The sequence below is a fragment of the Pleurodeles waltl genome, chromosome 3_1, assembly GCF_031143425.1.
Source record: "Pleurodeles waltl isolate 20211129_DDA chromosome 3_1, aPleWal1.hap1.20221129, whole genome shotgun sequence".
Lineage (NCBI taxonomy): Eukaryota > Metazoa > Chordata > Amphibia > Caudata > Salamandridae > Pleurodeles > Pleurodeles waltl.
The window spans coordinates 1,224,605,379-1,224,620,964 of NC_090440.1; the positions used below are offsets into that span (position 1 = coordinate 1,224,605,379).

The 15,586-nt window shown below is 44.2% G+C and overlaps 1 protein-coding gene across 2 annotated transcripts in view; it reads left to right on the top strand.

Annotated features, from left to right (window-relative positions):
- The window catches only part of LOC138285071 (nicotinamide N-methyltransferase-like), a 222,953-nt gene extending 220,803 nt beyond the window's left edge, over window positions 1–2,150 (top strand). The window contains exon 4 of one of the 2 annotated variants that reach the window (XM_069224561.1): window positions 1,328–1,479. In XM_069224561.1, the coding sequence (XP_069080662.1) occupies window positions 1,328–1,342 (15 nt within the window). In that variant the 3' untranslated portion in view covers window positions 1,343–1,479. Of the gene's footprint in view, window positions 1–1,327 lie in introns of both variants that reach the window. The other variant, XM_069224560.1, reaches the window with a different exon arrangement.
- Window positions 2,151–15,586: the final 13,436 nt, after the last annotated feature.

Consider the following 15,586-nt stretch of genomic DNA (forward strand, 5'->3'; position numbering starts at 1 on the left):
CAGGCACCAGTGCAGAGTGCAAGGGTGTATGTGTGAAGCAATACATAGGGTTTGTACTGGAAGAACCTCCGGCCCGTAAAAAACACTATGCATAGACACAGTTTAACACTTTTCTCATTTTGTATGTGTGCGGCACAGCGCACCACGTATGCACAATTGGACAAGTGTTGAGAAAAGAAAACGTAAAAATTTCAACACAGAAGCAACACTCCATGAATAACCTGCATAACATGTGTAATTTTGCAACATTTACATACAGGAATGTCACATAAGTTGTGCATGCCTCTTATTTCCATAATAGTTTCCTTAGGCAGTGTGATTTAATGCCAAGACTAGTAACACACTTTTAGTAGATCAACATTGTCTAAAACTCAGTAGATGCTTGGGGGTTACAGCCCTATTACACTCCCTTTAGAAAGAACCCGTGGTGGTTGGAACTCCTTGATGCAAAGTAATTTTGGCAAAGCAATCAAGTTAATTTTAGGCCCAAAATAGTTTTTGTGTGCAAAAGTTCATCTGCAATGCAGTTTGCATTGTGAAGCGACGGCCTGAGCAAACATGATATAAATCTGGGTCTCCATTTCTAATTTGATGCAAATTGTTCCACCCTGGCGACGTCGAATCACAGGGGAGTGGTCCAAACAATGCAGTTGCTAACACTCAACATTAAAAGACATAGGTGGTCATTATGACCCTGGCGGTATTATAACCGCAGGGCCAAAACGACGGGAGCACCGCCAACAGGCTGGCGGTGCCTCCCGGCGTATTTTGACTGCGGCGCTGGCAGCGCTGCTTGCAGCGCTGCCCAGGGGATTACGAGTCCCCGACCGCCTGCCTTTTTCTGGCGGTCTGAACCACCAGGAAAAGGCTAGCGGTACGGGGAGTCGTGGAGCCCCTGGGGGCCCCTGCACTGCCCATGCCGTTGGCATGGGCAGTGCAGGGGCCCCCTGAAAGGGCCCCATGCGGCTTTTCACTGTCTGCTGTGCAGACAGTGAAAAGCGCGACGGGTGCAATTGCACCCGTCGCACGGCCGCAACACCGCCGGCTTCATTTGGAGCCGGCTCCTATGTTGCGGCCGTGATCCCCACTGGGCCAGCGGGCGGAAACCTAGTTTCCGCCCGCCGGCCCAGCGGGGATCTCCAAATGGCTGCGGCGGAGGTGCGGCCGCATTGGCGGCCGCATGGCGGTCAGATCTTAAGGTCGTAATGACCCCCATAATATTCGTGCTCAGAAGTCAATAACGCATATATCGTTTTGTGTGACTTTCAAACGAATCTAATTTGTCAAAAATGTAAACTAACTTTGCAATATCATCATTGTTTTATAGGGAAAAATATTTTGAGAAGGAAGAGAAGCTAAGACAAACCCTCAAGCAAGTTCTAAAATGCGATGTCACTAAAAGCAACCCTCTGGAGCCAGTGGTGCCGCCTGCTGCGGACTGTCTTCTGACATCGCTGTGTCTAGAAGCGGCTTGCGAAGATCACAGGGTCTACAAGGCTGCTCTAAAAAATATTGTATCTTTGTTAAAACTAGGAGGCCATTTAGTCATGATGGGAGTCCTTGAAGAAACATTTTACATGGTTGACCACACCAAGTTTTCTTGTCTGCGCTATGATATTGAGTTTGTAAGAAAAGCAGTTAACGACTCAGGGTGCGTCATTGATGACTTGCAGGTGATTCACAGTCCTGAAAATACCACAAATTTGCTTTCTGATTATAAAGGATTCTTTTTTCTTGTTGCGCATAAGGAAAGTAATGTGTAGGAACCCAGTATGTTGCCCACACAATGTTCTGTATGCCTTTCTTTAATTTTACCTAATTTCCAAAGTAAATTACGTATGTCGATGAATCGTGTGTTGAGGTGGTCACATCCATAGCTTTTAGATGATCTTTTATAATTGTTAGAGAAGGAGTCTCCAGCTGGTAGCTCGGGAGCTACTGGTAGCTTGCCAGTGCCCTGGAAGTAGCTCCCTGAAGTGCAAACCTGTACAGTACTTGATTCTGAGGGTCTAGCATAGCCAAATTGAAGAAGGTCACTTTGCAAGAAAAGGACAAGATTTTCTTTGACTGTGTTAACCCGAAATGGAAAGTGCATATTTTACAGAAAACCATGTATTTTGAGAAACCTAACATGCTAATGTTTGAAAACATCTGTTCGTCTGTGTCTTTCATACTCATTTCACTTACACGTTCTTAGTCAACCACATAATAAATTTGGACTTCCTGGAAAAGACAATTGATTGTGAAAAGTCCCTCTCATGCTAATAGACATGTACCCTTGCCTCAAGTGCCCCAGCTGTAGTGATACCTTGATCCTTGGTAGGGATTTATTGGTCATAGGCAAACAGGAATCATGTGTTCACGCTCTGACTCAGGATTGTCTTATGGGTTACGGTGTTGCTGAAGACTGGGAGGTGCACCTAGTGTGTGGCCTTTGAGTAGTAGAAGAACGCTGCCTTCACTGGAAGTTAAGAAGATTGACCACGGTGGTGACAGCATACTGTTTTTTTCAAGTAATAGCAATCAGTAGATTGGATTGGCCTTCTTCCCTGTGCCACTGGAGTTGTGCCTCCTGGCCCACTTGTGTCAAGTTCCACTGCTGTGTGCTTAACTTAATCTTGGCCTGCATAGGATTGTATGTAGAGCTGGGCTGTGCGCAGGTTTGTGTGCTGCAATGTACCCGTGTCTGTGAAGTGGTGCAGTATAGAAGAGTCAGTGAAGATGATTATGTGTGGGGGCTGGGATGTACATGTACCTGTGAAGTGGTACAGTACAGGAGAGTCAGGGCGAACATGCGACTGCATGTTTGCGCTGGGTTGAATGTGTGCTTGTGAAGGGCACAATACATGAAGGTCTCTAGGTTCCGTTTTGGAAGACCCAGGTCTTGATCGAGGTAAATTTAGAGGTTAAGAGGCCCCCTCCCTGACGATTTTGTGGATTGCAGCATTTATGAGAGCTGGGTAGGACCACTGGAGGAAGGAAAAACCAGGCTCGTCGGTACACTTAAAAAGGGTCTCTTTGATCCTAAAGAAAAGGTCGCTACTGAAAGACACCTAGGAACATCTCAGGTAGTAGAACAGGATGTAAGCGAAGCATAAAGAGTAGGGCTGGAGGCCTTTGTACCCTTTTAATACCCATATCGCTGAGATCACTGAAAATTACATCCAGGTGGGATGGTCAAATCACTCCCATGGCCTGTGTTTGGGGCTATCAGTTTTGGAGACATTCCTGCTGTGATAGACTGCTCTCTGGAGGAAGAGCAGGATAGAGGAATGGACACTTCAGGGTGGCCTACCCTAGAACACAAACTACAAATGCAGAAACACTAAATCATATTTGTGTGTAGAAAAGGATTATAAAAAGAGGTGCTCAAGACTCCCAAATTGTCAAACTCAAGCTGCACATCAGTGTGGAAAAGCTCAGCTTGAATGAAGTAGGATTGGGGTATGAGGGCCGCTAATGCAATGTTGAGTGGCAGGACACCACCAGGGAGAATCAAGAACGCTCACCTGAAACACAAGCTTCTGCTTGGTCCTAGACCAGAGGACCCTGTGAGGAGAAAGAGACTGCCTTGAGTGAGTGAAGTAAAGTGGGGATCCTGCGGAGTTGATTCTGGGACATTCTGACTTGACCTTTTGCCCAGTGCATGGTTCGTGACACCAGTATGCAAGTTGGGGGCTGCAGTGAATCTTAAGGACCGTCACCCTGGTGGGGTGCTGTGGTGAGTATAAGGCTGTTGTCATTTGCGGTGTTGTGCTCTCACTGAAATGCCGAGGACGCTGAGACACTTTTGTCTTTGAATAGCCATTGTGGGACTTTTAATGTGTAGAGTATCTGTCCCAGTCTTCAAAGAGTAAAACAGTGAAAACACCTCATGACCCTAATTGTAACTGTATTTTTTGTTTTCCGGCATTTTAAATCAAGGTTGTCAAAATCTAATGTCTTATAGAGGTGAAATATTTGCTACGTGAGGTGATGACTGAATTTGAGGCATGGTTCCTTCACATTTCTGCACAACTATACGAAGCTTAGGTATGCAAAAACATGATGTTTAAGGGCAAAATCTTGTTACTGATTTACGGAAAATGGAATGGGTGAATTGTAACATTGTAATAAAATTTATGATAACAGACACTCCTTCACAATTGTGGGGCTTCTCTCTTTGCCAATTTAGTAATGGATGATTGAGCATTTGAGAGGGTATCTTTTTGCCAATCCTGGCTGAGTCAGTTAGTCAGATCGCATCTGAAATCTGATCATTTACCCTCCCTGTTCATGCCCTGGAATGGTGTCCCTTCCATTCACAAAGTGATGGTAGGTTTCACAGCTTAGGTTGTGGCCTGCCTTTCAGTCCTCGGTCTGATCAAGTGCACACCATCCTGTCAGATACGTCGAAATGGACCAATCCATTAATTTCATCTTCCCATGCCATTTTTCATCTACATCTGTTGGCGCTGTCCAATCGACAAAGGGAATGGGTCGTGCCTTCCACAAGTCAGTCGCAGCTAGATTTGTAATTGTCTATCCATCTACTAACTTCTATACGAATGCAAAGAAGCGCTTCAACTAAGCACTTATGAACAATTACCCCAAGACCATCCTTATTGTGACTATAGAAGCGTAAACATAGAATCAAAGTAACTTCCTTTTGTTTTCCACTCGCACCGCCAACATTTGTCGAAATACGTTCACTTTGAAAACTCACCATCTCGAACAGAGGAGATTGAAGTAGGCATGATCTGAATATCTCAGGAAAATCCTCCTTATAGAAAATTTGCAATAATAATTTATTACAGGGATGCTGTCATTATCCAAAGCAGTTCTATAAGCAGCGTAAATACATGCAGCGAGCCTTTTCATTAGAAGTAACATTTTGTTAATCAGATGTACAAAAAGGCAAGATTTTCGGAAAAGTACTGGCAGCTGATATAAAGGAATGAATATAGTCAAACCATCCTAAGGAAGTTTTACAACACAGTATTTTATGCCTGTAAAATACTTAACAACATGCTTGAAATTGTACTAAAGACTTGATGTTGCAACTTCAATTATAAACTTTTTTGCCACATCCGTTGCTGATGTGTGAATGCCTCCACGAATAGGTGTGTGCATTTTTATGTGAATGAACAAAAATAAATTTAGAGCAAATCTAGCACACAATGAAATTAACATTCTACTTCTTATGATACACTTAAAAATGTCCACCCCTAATTGTAAAATGGTTCCTTTAGTTGGGGGTGCAGAATGTGGGATGAATTAGTAGAATCCCTTGAAGGGTCCCTTTTTTGGGTAATAAGAGGATAGTGAAAAAGCGAGTAAGTGAATGAGTCTGTGCGTTTCTTCTTAGAACCCCGGTGGCATCTGTGATTCCTTTGGTAAATGTACAATTTCATAACTATTGTGAACTAAAATTTCAGTTCCATTAAGTACACGAGGTGAGTATTATGCTAACTTTCGCCTTTATGTCAGCCTCAGCAGCCCAAATAACATAACAGTAACATAGGGACCATACACCCCATGAGTCCTTAAGAAACCAATAGCCAATAACAATCTCTCAGTCTAGATAAAATGAACATCTAGGAAATAGCACTTTCTTTTTCTGTGTGCGAGAGAAGCCAAACTGTCAACAAAGCCAAAAGTTAGACTAAATTATTGGTACACATTCTGTAGCAGTAATGTTTAACTCGCCATAATATCTATACAATAATTCTCCAAGTTCATAATCATTGCAACTGACAAATTGACCAGAGCAAAACCTTTTGGATAAAATATGAATATTTATACTTAATCAAACTCCTCTTCTGAGTGGGACATTTCTCACAGAGAGTGAACAGGTGGGATAATCCTCATCTATGTGACCTTAATAGAATTGAAACTTTCCTACACAATAGCTAGCAAATATTATATTCTAAGGAGTAAAGCTTCGAATTATGCTAATTTAAGGCCTACTCACTACCAGTAATGCCCCCTTCTCTGTCACTGGTTTAAAATAAAATATCTAAGTCCGGGTTGGACTTCCTGTGGATTTTCATAAGGCCTACACCAGCATCCTCACTCTTATGCTGAAAGTGGTCTGTTTCAAAGTGAAACAAGGAGGTATTCTGCCCCCCTCTATGAGGGACGCCATGCTCATTACCTTACTAAGGCCTGGCAAGCCAGCAGATACCTATGATTCTTACTGACCCCTCTCGCTCTTCAACTGTGATGCTAAGATATTAACCAAGATCCTGGCAAATCGCCTTAGTCTCTCAATGACATTTCTGTTTAGGCCGGACCAATCGAGGTTCATTCTTGGATGGTCCACCTCCCACAATTTGCATACTCTGTTTGCCTTGCTCCAGACTATAGACCCAGACATTTCTGTGGTTGCATTCCTTCTCAATGCCACTAAGGCTTTCGACTCGCTGGAGTGGAATTACCTGATGGCCATGCTTCGGCATATGGGTTTCCCCCCAGTGTTTCTCTTATGGACTGCCCTTCTGTACTCCCACCCAGCAGCCCGGGTCCATATTAATGGATCGTGCAGTCCATCATTTTTCATCAATTGGGTACATGGCGGGGTGTCCCTTTTCACCATTGCAGTTTGCCCTAGCCCTGGAACCACTGGTCACCAAGCTTCGACAGCATCACCCCAATATGCTATCAGATGTCCCACTAGGCATATTTTAGTATAGCTCTACTCGGATGACATCACTTTGTATCTTGTGGACCCTCTGGACAGTTTGAATGCAGTGCTCCATGAGTTGGTTTGTTTTGGTGGACTGTTGGGCATTCAGATAAACTGAGAGAAATCTATTTTCCCTTTAACCGAGGCTACCCAGAGATTCCAACCATTTTTCCTGCTGACGTGTTGCGACTCAGGCCTTAGGTATCTGGGCATAGATATTTTGAGAAATAGAGATGAACTTATACGTGCAAATTATGGCACTGTCCTGTCCAATGTGAAGGGCAGTATCGCCCACTGGCTCTCACTGTCCCTATTCCTAGCGGGGCGGATTTTCCTCATGAAAATGGTCATATTGCCAAAGTTTCTGTACCTCTTTCTCAATATTCCTTACTCGTCGGGGAGACATTTCTTAAAGATGCTCAGGACACCGACTGGGATAGGTGGGTAAGCAGCTGCGTCTACATTGGGAGCTGTTCACTCAACCTTTTGAGTGAGGGGACTTTGAGACTGCAGACATTGAGCTCTTTTACTTATGCGCCCAGGCTCACCACGCTATCTACTGGTGCAAGCCTCCCCACTACATGCCACATCTGGCCATTGAACAAAGTTATATGGCCCTGATCGCCTCTCCATTTATTTGGGACCCCAGGGGTGTGCAGCAGCCCCCTCCAATTCCACCATTGTCTGCACCAATGAAGCGTGGGGCAAACTGTCTAAAAGGGCTGGTAGACTGCTTCTGTACTCACCTTCTCTTCTGCTCCACTACAAGGCTACCATCCCTGTCACTCCCGAAAAGTTCTGCTGCAATATACTGGTACATGCTGCCGCTAACCCTTGGGGGATCCTTCTAATGATGGCCAGTTTTTTACTTGCGAAGCACTGTTTGCCGGCAAGACACTAACGCCCCTAGATGTCTTCCTGTATATCAGATTACGGCATGAAGTTAAAGCCGCTACCCCTGACTAACCACGGGAACCCCACACACTTAACACACTGCACACATTATTTAACTCTGATGGGCCGAAACACTTAGTTTTCATCCTATACCACGCGGCACAGCTGGAGACGCTGGTCGTGAGAGAAGGTGCCCGGGAGGGATGGTATATGGAACTGGGAGCTCCTCTCACTGATGAGCAGTGGCTCTATTGTTGTCAACAGACAGGGCGTATAGTATCTACCAGTAGACTAACCATTATCCATTATAAATTCCTGCACAGGATATACTATACTCCACAAGGCTACATAGAAATCATCTCCATCCAGAAGGCAGATGTGCTTGATGCATTGTGGAGGAGGCGGATGTCTTCCACCTGGCCTGGTCGTGTCCCCAGATTTGGTCCTGTTGGGGGGAGGTCGAAGCGGCATGTCACTCATGACTGCTCAACCACTCACCCTCACTCCATTGGTAGCAGTCTTGGGTCACACAAAGGATACAGAGGCAGGATTTTGGAAATATGTTTCACTCAGCCTGCTTCTTGCCAAGAGGCGGGTTGCATGTAAGTGGGGGTGGGCACTGAATATTAAAGACTGGCTGCAAGATTTGCTATAATGTAAGGACCAGCTTACTGTTTATGCTGAACTGCTACCCCCTACCGCCAGGCATAGGGATATAAGGGAGCCGTAGGAGTCTTATCTTCTCACCCCGGTCTTAGATGCCATAGATGACACCACTACATGCTTTATCCAGGTGCTCCACGCTTTCCCTCTGAGGTGACCTTCCTACAGCTGCATGGTTCACTGCCTTTGGGAGGTGGGGGAGTCCACACTAACAATCAATGTGGCGAAATGTGTATGAAATCTGTGAATGATGTACTGTCATATGTCTATCACTGCTTTTTTGTCTCTGGACAGTTCTGCTGTGGGGAGATAAGATTCAAGCCAGTATTATAGGCGCTCTCTAAATGATGGTATGAGGTTTCACAGGAGAATTGTATTTTTTGATTGTTATTCTTGGCTTTTTTAACATGATATATGGATCCTTTGTGGCTTAAACCAGAAAACACCAATAAAGAAATCAATAAAAAAAAAAATAATAATAAAAAAAAAAAAAATGTAACATCTAAAAGTCCAGTTCAAAGACCAGTCAGCCACCTGTAAAATATCTTCCAGGCATCAACCCAGAGAAGAAGTATTTGGAGGCCATGGCACTCAAAGTTGAGTGAACCCCAAACCGGGAGATGTCAATGCCTGTCTCTGGAATATATGTTGGAACAATGCATGCCGGAACCACTCATGCCTGAACAACTCAGTCGGAACAATGACCGCGTTGTTACCACAAATGCCTTAACAACGATTTTTCGTTGTAAAGACATTCCTGGTAAACGCATGGGTGGAATGTCATGCATGGTTCCAGCATGTGACTCCCCAGACTCCCCCATCCTGCCACAAAAACTACCGTGACCGCCCACCCCGCAACTAAAACCGAAAACTACCCAACACCCACCCGCCCCTAAAACTACTGCAACCCACCACCCTGCCCCTAAAACCTATAACTAGCCCACCCCCCACCCCTGCCTCTAAAACTACTGTGACCCCCCACCCTACCCCTAAAACCACTCACCCCTAAAATTACTGCGACCCCCCCACCCAAGCCCCTAAAACATAAAACAACCCCAACCCCCCACCCTCCCCTAAAATTACCATGACCCCCCACCCCCTGCCCCTAAAACCACTCCAAGCCCTCAGCCCCACCACTAAAATTACTGCGACCCCGCCCCTAAAACCTAAAACCACCCCAAGCCCCCACCCGCCCCCAAAATTACTGCGATGCCCCACCCCCACCCCAACACCTAAAACCACCCCAACACCCACCCTGCCCCTAAAATTACCGTGACCCCCCACCCCGCCCCTAAAATTACCCCTCCCCACCTCTAAAACCTAAAAGTACCCCAACCCCACACCCTTGACCCTAAAACTATCCCGACCCCCCACCCCACCCCTAAAACCTAAAACTACAATGACTTCCCACCCAGCCCCTAAAACCTAAACTACCCCAACCCCCACCCGCCCCTAAAACTACCACGACCCCCCACTCCTGCCCTTAAAACCTAAATTTACCCTGACCCCCTCACTCCTGCCCCTAAAAACTAAAATTACCCCCACCCCGCCCCTAAAACTATCCCCCAGCCCCACTTACCTGACCATGTCCTCTCCGATCCGGAGTCTGTTTTCCTCTGCCTTAAGCATGCATGTTTGATGTTCTGGACATGCATGGTTAAGGCAGAGGAAAACAGGGTCGTTGTTCAGGACAACAGCCCTCGTTGTTGCCGCGTCGTTCTTCAGGCTGCTTTCCCTGTCTCTAACATGAGCCATGTCATCTGTGAAGCTACAGTGTGAAAAAAGACCACCCAAGTGTTTTCTTTGTAGAGATAAGGAGCTGTTTTGTACCCAGGTGTCTATATTCTTCCCTTGTAGCTTGATATCTCCTTAGGCAAATCACTCCACGCAGTTTATGGTTATCAGGGAAAGCCAGATAGGAAACTACTCAGACACTATTCTAAGTCCTCGTTGAGCCTGTAAAAGTCACCCTATGTCTCTGACATGAGCCATGTCATCTGTCAAGTTGTCATCTGTCAAGCTACAGTGTGAAAAAAGACCACCCCAAATGGCTTCTTTGTAGAGATAAGGAGCTGTTTAATACCCAGGTGTCTATATTCTACCCTCGTAGCTTCATATCTCCTTAGGCAAATCACTCCACACTGTGTATGGTTATCAGGGAAAGCCATATAGGAAACTACTCAGACATTATTCTAAGTCTTCCTTGAGCCTGTAAAAGTCACCCTATCAGGAGTACCAGACCTGGCTGATACATCTAGAGCTCTAACATCCAGGATGTTCTTACAGGTGGGTGGGTAATTTACTCACTGCTTTAATTTGTTATTTTATGCAGATTTGTAGAGCTCACTATCATTCAGGAGGGTATCCTGGCGTTGAGCAGGCGTGAGTCTAGGCACCCATAGGGCTTAGTGGCACTAATCAAAAATCCAGGTTTTCAGTTTCCTGTGGAATTCAAGAAGTGAGGGGGAGGCTCTTATGTATAGCAGAAGGTCATTCCACACTTTAGGAGTGATATACGAGAAGGCTCAACTAATGGACCTGGTTTTCTTTATGCATGGGATTTGTGCAAGTAGAAGTCCAGACAAACAGAGGTGAAAGAAAAAAAGTTTGTGAAAGCAAATGTGATTGCTGAGGTATGCTGGGCCATTGTTCTGTAGTGCCTTGAAGGTGTGGCTGAGGAGACTGAATTGTGCTCATCTGTGAATGGTGAGCCAGAAGGGCTCTTTCAGGTGTCATGTGATGTGCTGCATGGGAGGTTGAGAGTCATTCTGGCTGAATGTTCTGCAGCCTTCTGGGGTAATTCTTTGTTGATCTTGACATAGAGGGTGTTTCTGTAGTCCAACTTTTTTTGTCTACATGATAGTTTCCCGTTGCTGAACTAGAGCCACTTGAAGATCTTCCTCAACATCTTCAGAGTATGGAAACATGAGGCTGTCATGGCATTGACTATAGCATTCAAGTTGAGTTTGCTGTTGATCCCCACATTCTTGGTGTGTGTGATGGAGGTGGCTTTCAGTCCTAGCTCTGTTGGCCAACTGGTGGAGTCTCACCGTAATGTGTTCTTCCCAAAGGCTATGATTTTGTCAGTGTTCAGCTTTAAACAGCTGGTCTTCAACCAGTGGGTGATTTCCGTCATGCAGGCATTGAACTTGATATGGGTACTGGGCATCTTGTCTATGAGGGAGAGAATGAGTTTTGTGTCGTTGGTGTGGGAGAGCATATTGAAATTATGAGAGTGGATGATGATGGTTAGAGGGATCATGTGTGTTTTGAAGAGGTTTGGGCTTAGTAAAGATCCTTGCGGATGAGGTCGCTGGAGTGGGAGTTGTACGGTGCCAGTTTGAATAACTGGGTCCGTCCAGTCAGGAAGGAGCAGACCCCTTGGAGTGCATGTCCTTGGATTCCGGTTTTATGTAGGCATTGGGTAAGAATGGGGCAGGCCGCTGTGTCAAATGTTGCACATAGGTCCAGGAAAATGAAGGCCTGTGATACTCAAAGTACGGCTGGGGCCACATACATGCTGCAAATTTTAAACACAAGGGACAGAGGTAACACCTTCAGAGGGCTAGTGCCTTAACACATAGTAGCATGTAATGCCTCAGAGCTTCTTGCCCGCCCAGGAGACAGTCACACATGCCAGCGCTCCGTCAGGAACCCTTACCTTAGGATTTGGTGTAGGATTTAACTTGTAATGAACTTAGCCTGAATCTGAGGTATAAAGCCATTTTCTCAGGTGGCAAAATCAGATCAAAGAAAGGCTACCAGAGAGGTTTGGCTTTCATGTCCAGATATTTTGATAATAAGGCTCTTTTTGTGGACTCGTGCTTTTGCCACATGAAAGCTGAGAATTTCCTTATTACCGTTGGTAAAGTGGCTTTGGTTATGTGTTCTGGATGGTGAGATAAATCTGGACAATCAATTGATTTTAGGTTATATTCTGTGTCTAAATCAAAGCAGACTTCTATTATTCTAGCATTTCAGGATGACCCTCATACTCAGCTCATACTGTGCAAGAGCAGGGGTAGAGCCTATGTGTTTACATGACTCCAAAATTTGGCACCATAGGAACTTACTGCAACCGCTTTAGTTTTGTAAGCTGTCAGTGCAGGCTTTATTAGGCGATTTTTACAATTGCTTGCAAATCTCGATAAGTTCTGGCCTGTTGGGGCACGAACCGCTTTTGACTTGGTTACTTGTGTACCCCAGTGAAGCTTATCATTAATGCAAATACCCAAGTATTCAAAGGTTTTAACCCCTTGTATTGGATTTCCGTAGATTCTAACTTGGCCACTGTGTCCAAGTAAGTCAGGATATGGCAGAGGTAGGATAGGTCAAGCAGGTGTTTGGTTTTTCACTGGATTTATTTCTACACATGCAAGCCATGAGAATGTTTCCAGTGATTTTATTTGCAGGTCCTTTGCTGTTCCTGTTTAGGGTGTAACGCAGGTAAATTTCATGCCTTAGATTCACCTGGTTTTGCACCGGTATAGCATGCACAGACATAGCTCTGGCCTGATGACACTGGAAACTGGACATCTATCACTATTCTCTTGTAGTCTCATGTCTATATATATTTGTAGATATTTACATAAGATTAAAATGATCTGAGTGGTATGTGTTTTTTCTCTTTATTCCCCCCTCAACCCCATTTGATAGCATATATATACGCACATGGGGTGAAACAAACATTAATAGTTAGGACCCCTAATACGATGAGCTGTTTTGTTTGTTTATTTATTTGTTCCTTAAAACTCTGATACACGATCCATATATAGTCCTGAAAAGGCCTGAATTGGGAGGCCTAAAAGCGTTGACCCATTGTTTCATGAGGAGTCCTTGAAATATTAGAGAATAGAAAACAGTAACAGGAGATCATCAGTAGTCAGACGTCCTTAACACCAGGAGTGTATATGTGGATCTTTGGGCTTGGTCTCCCTAATATGGACTACCCGAAATGCCGGACTAAATTTTGAGAATTGTTTGCATTATGGCCGTCACGGTTCCATATAGGGACAATGTACAGAGGGCAATATGGTGTATGATTTTTTGCAATATTTGAAGGACTAGATTATTTTTTTTTTAATAGATTTTTATATGATTGTGGGTGGACATATATGTATATATTAAATCGTGAAATATTTATCCTGCAATGTTGGAAGACTTTAAAAAATTGGTTTAACTTGAATATTAAGTAATGTTTATAGTGGATCTCTTCCTATAATCAATATTAATTCATATGTTAATTGCTTGTTGAGTGAATTTCATTTGGATTTATCCCTCAAGAGTCAATGTTGTTTGCATTTGTATTGTATAGCCCAAGACTCAAGAGGGTGAGAGTTGGGCATCCCCTGGTTTTTGAGACCTTAAAACGCACACCTACTAATGTGTGAGGGTTTTTTCCTTAATGGAAGGTGTCCAAAAACTGTTCCAGAGTAGTGATTCTAAGAGAGTCTTCAGATATTGTAGAAAATCTCCCTTATATTTTCAAAATCTGAGTGACAGAGGAATATGTCAGATCCACTTACAGCAAGTTGAAAATATAGAAAAACTCAAATGGTTGAAAAAGAAACAAATAAGAACACACCTTAATGCTTAAGTATTATTGGAACATTCAAAGAATAACGCTATTCCTTGGGACTACAAGTTAGGAATATTACTATTATTTTCACTGATTATAAAGGTTTCCTCACACAATTCAGTGGAGTAGGTGCCAAATGCTCTCATGATTGATTGGCCCTGTCCATAGAAACAGCACTGAAAAGGAATTAAAAGAAATTAAAATAAATGGAACGTCTGGAAAAATTTATCTTGGAAGATAATTCCATACCAGGGGCTAAAAAACACCTTGAAGAAGTAGACAGATAGCCAAATTTAAGACCATTACTATTAACAAAAAAAAAAAAAACACAAATGTTGTTAGAGATATTAAAAATTTCAGCCTAGAGAATACCTATCCATACCTAAAGGGGGAGTTTTATAAATCTGGTCCTCAATACACCCCTCCTCCATACTCTCGATCAAGGCAGAGATTTATTACATTCTTAGATACTTCATCAGATTCTAAGTCTGATTCAAACTAGGGTGCACAGATAAACCACAGAGGCCCACGAGGACAATCTATTTTTTTTAGAAATGGGAAACAGGAGCAGTGGAAGCAACAGAGGAAGAGGGAGGGGCAGAGCTACTTTCTCTGAAGAAATCCATACTCGGAGGAAGACTTATCAGTGGTAAAGTCAGAAGAAATTCCAATATATAACTTATCCCAAAACAATATTGCTTTCTGAAGAATGGACTTTCTTTTGTACCTAATAGACTGCAGAATTCTATAGATTCCAAAATTGAGATTTTAAAATTTTTAAAAAAAATTAGACTAAAAGTTTTCTTTAGAGACAATGGCCCTCATTACAACCCTAGCGGTTGGTGTTAAAGTGGCGGTAATACCGCCAATAGGCTGGCAGTAAATACCTCCAAATTATGACCATGGTGGAAAGATCTCCGATAGACAGACAATGTACCACACCGACTGCCAGAACGGAAACAACAGCCACCACGGAGGTAGCAGCCTACAGCCAGACGGAAGTCAATGTTCCGCCCACCATATTAAGACACTGCAATCCGCCACCTTTTCCAGGGCGGTACCAACCACATCAAAAGCCTGGTGGAAACTGAGCTCAGAAGGGAAAGGACAATTAGAGACACAGGGAACAACCACACCGCCATGGACCCCGAACTGCATTTATTCCTCATGATCTTCTACGTGCTGCTTCAAAATGAACACCAATGCCGGCAAAGACGATGACGGTGAGTACAGACGCCTAGCACGTAAGGGAGGGAGGGAGGAAGGAAAAAGAGAGTGACACACACACACCCCCCAACACCATACACACAATCAGCTGCATTACTAAAACATTATTACCCCGTAACTCTGAAGAATAATGCAAAACTATTTTGAAAAAATGAATGTAATGAGAGCAACACATCAAGAAATATAAGTTAGGCAAGATAATAGATATATACATATGTACAGAAAAAGGGACACAGCCCAGTCCACAATGCTCGTAGGCCACAAGACCACAGGCCAAAGTCCAAGGCCACACATGGCACCAGCATCAACACGGAGAGAACACTGCAGGGGCATCAGTTGGTAAATAGGCTGGCACCTCAGGGGGATGGGTGATGGGGGGCACCTCAGCCGGGAGATGGAACAAGACCACTGGTTCTGGAGGGGGCAACATGCCCTGTGCTTGGTCCTGGGGAGTGCAAGGCCACAGTCTCTCGAGTGGGTGACTTGCCCACTGGTTCAGGAGGGAGCAGCATGTCATGTGCTCTTGATCCTGGGGAGTCTTGGGTATCTGCTTGTCT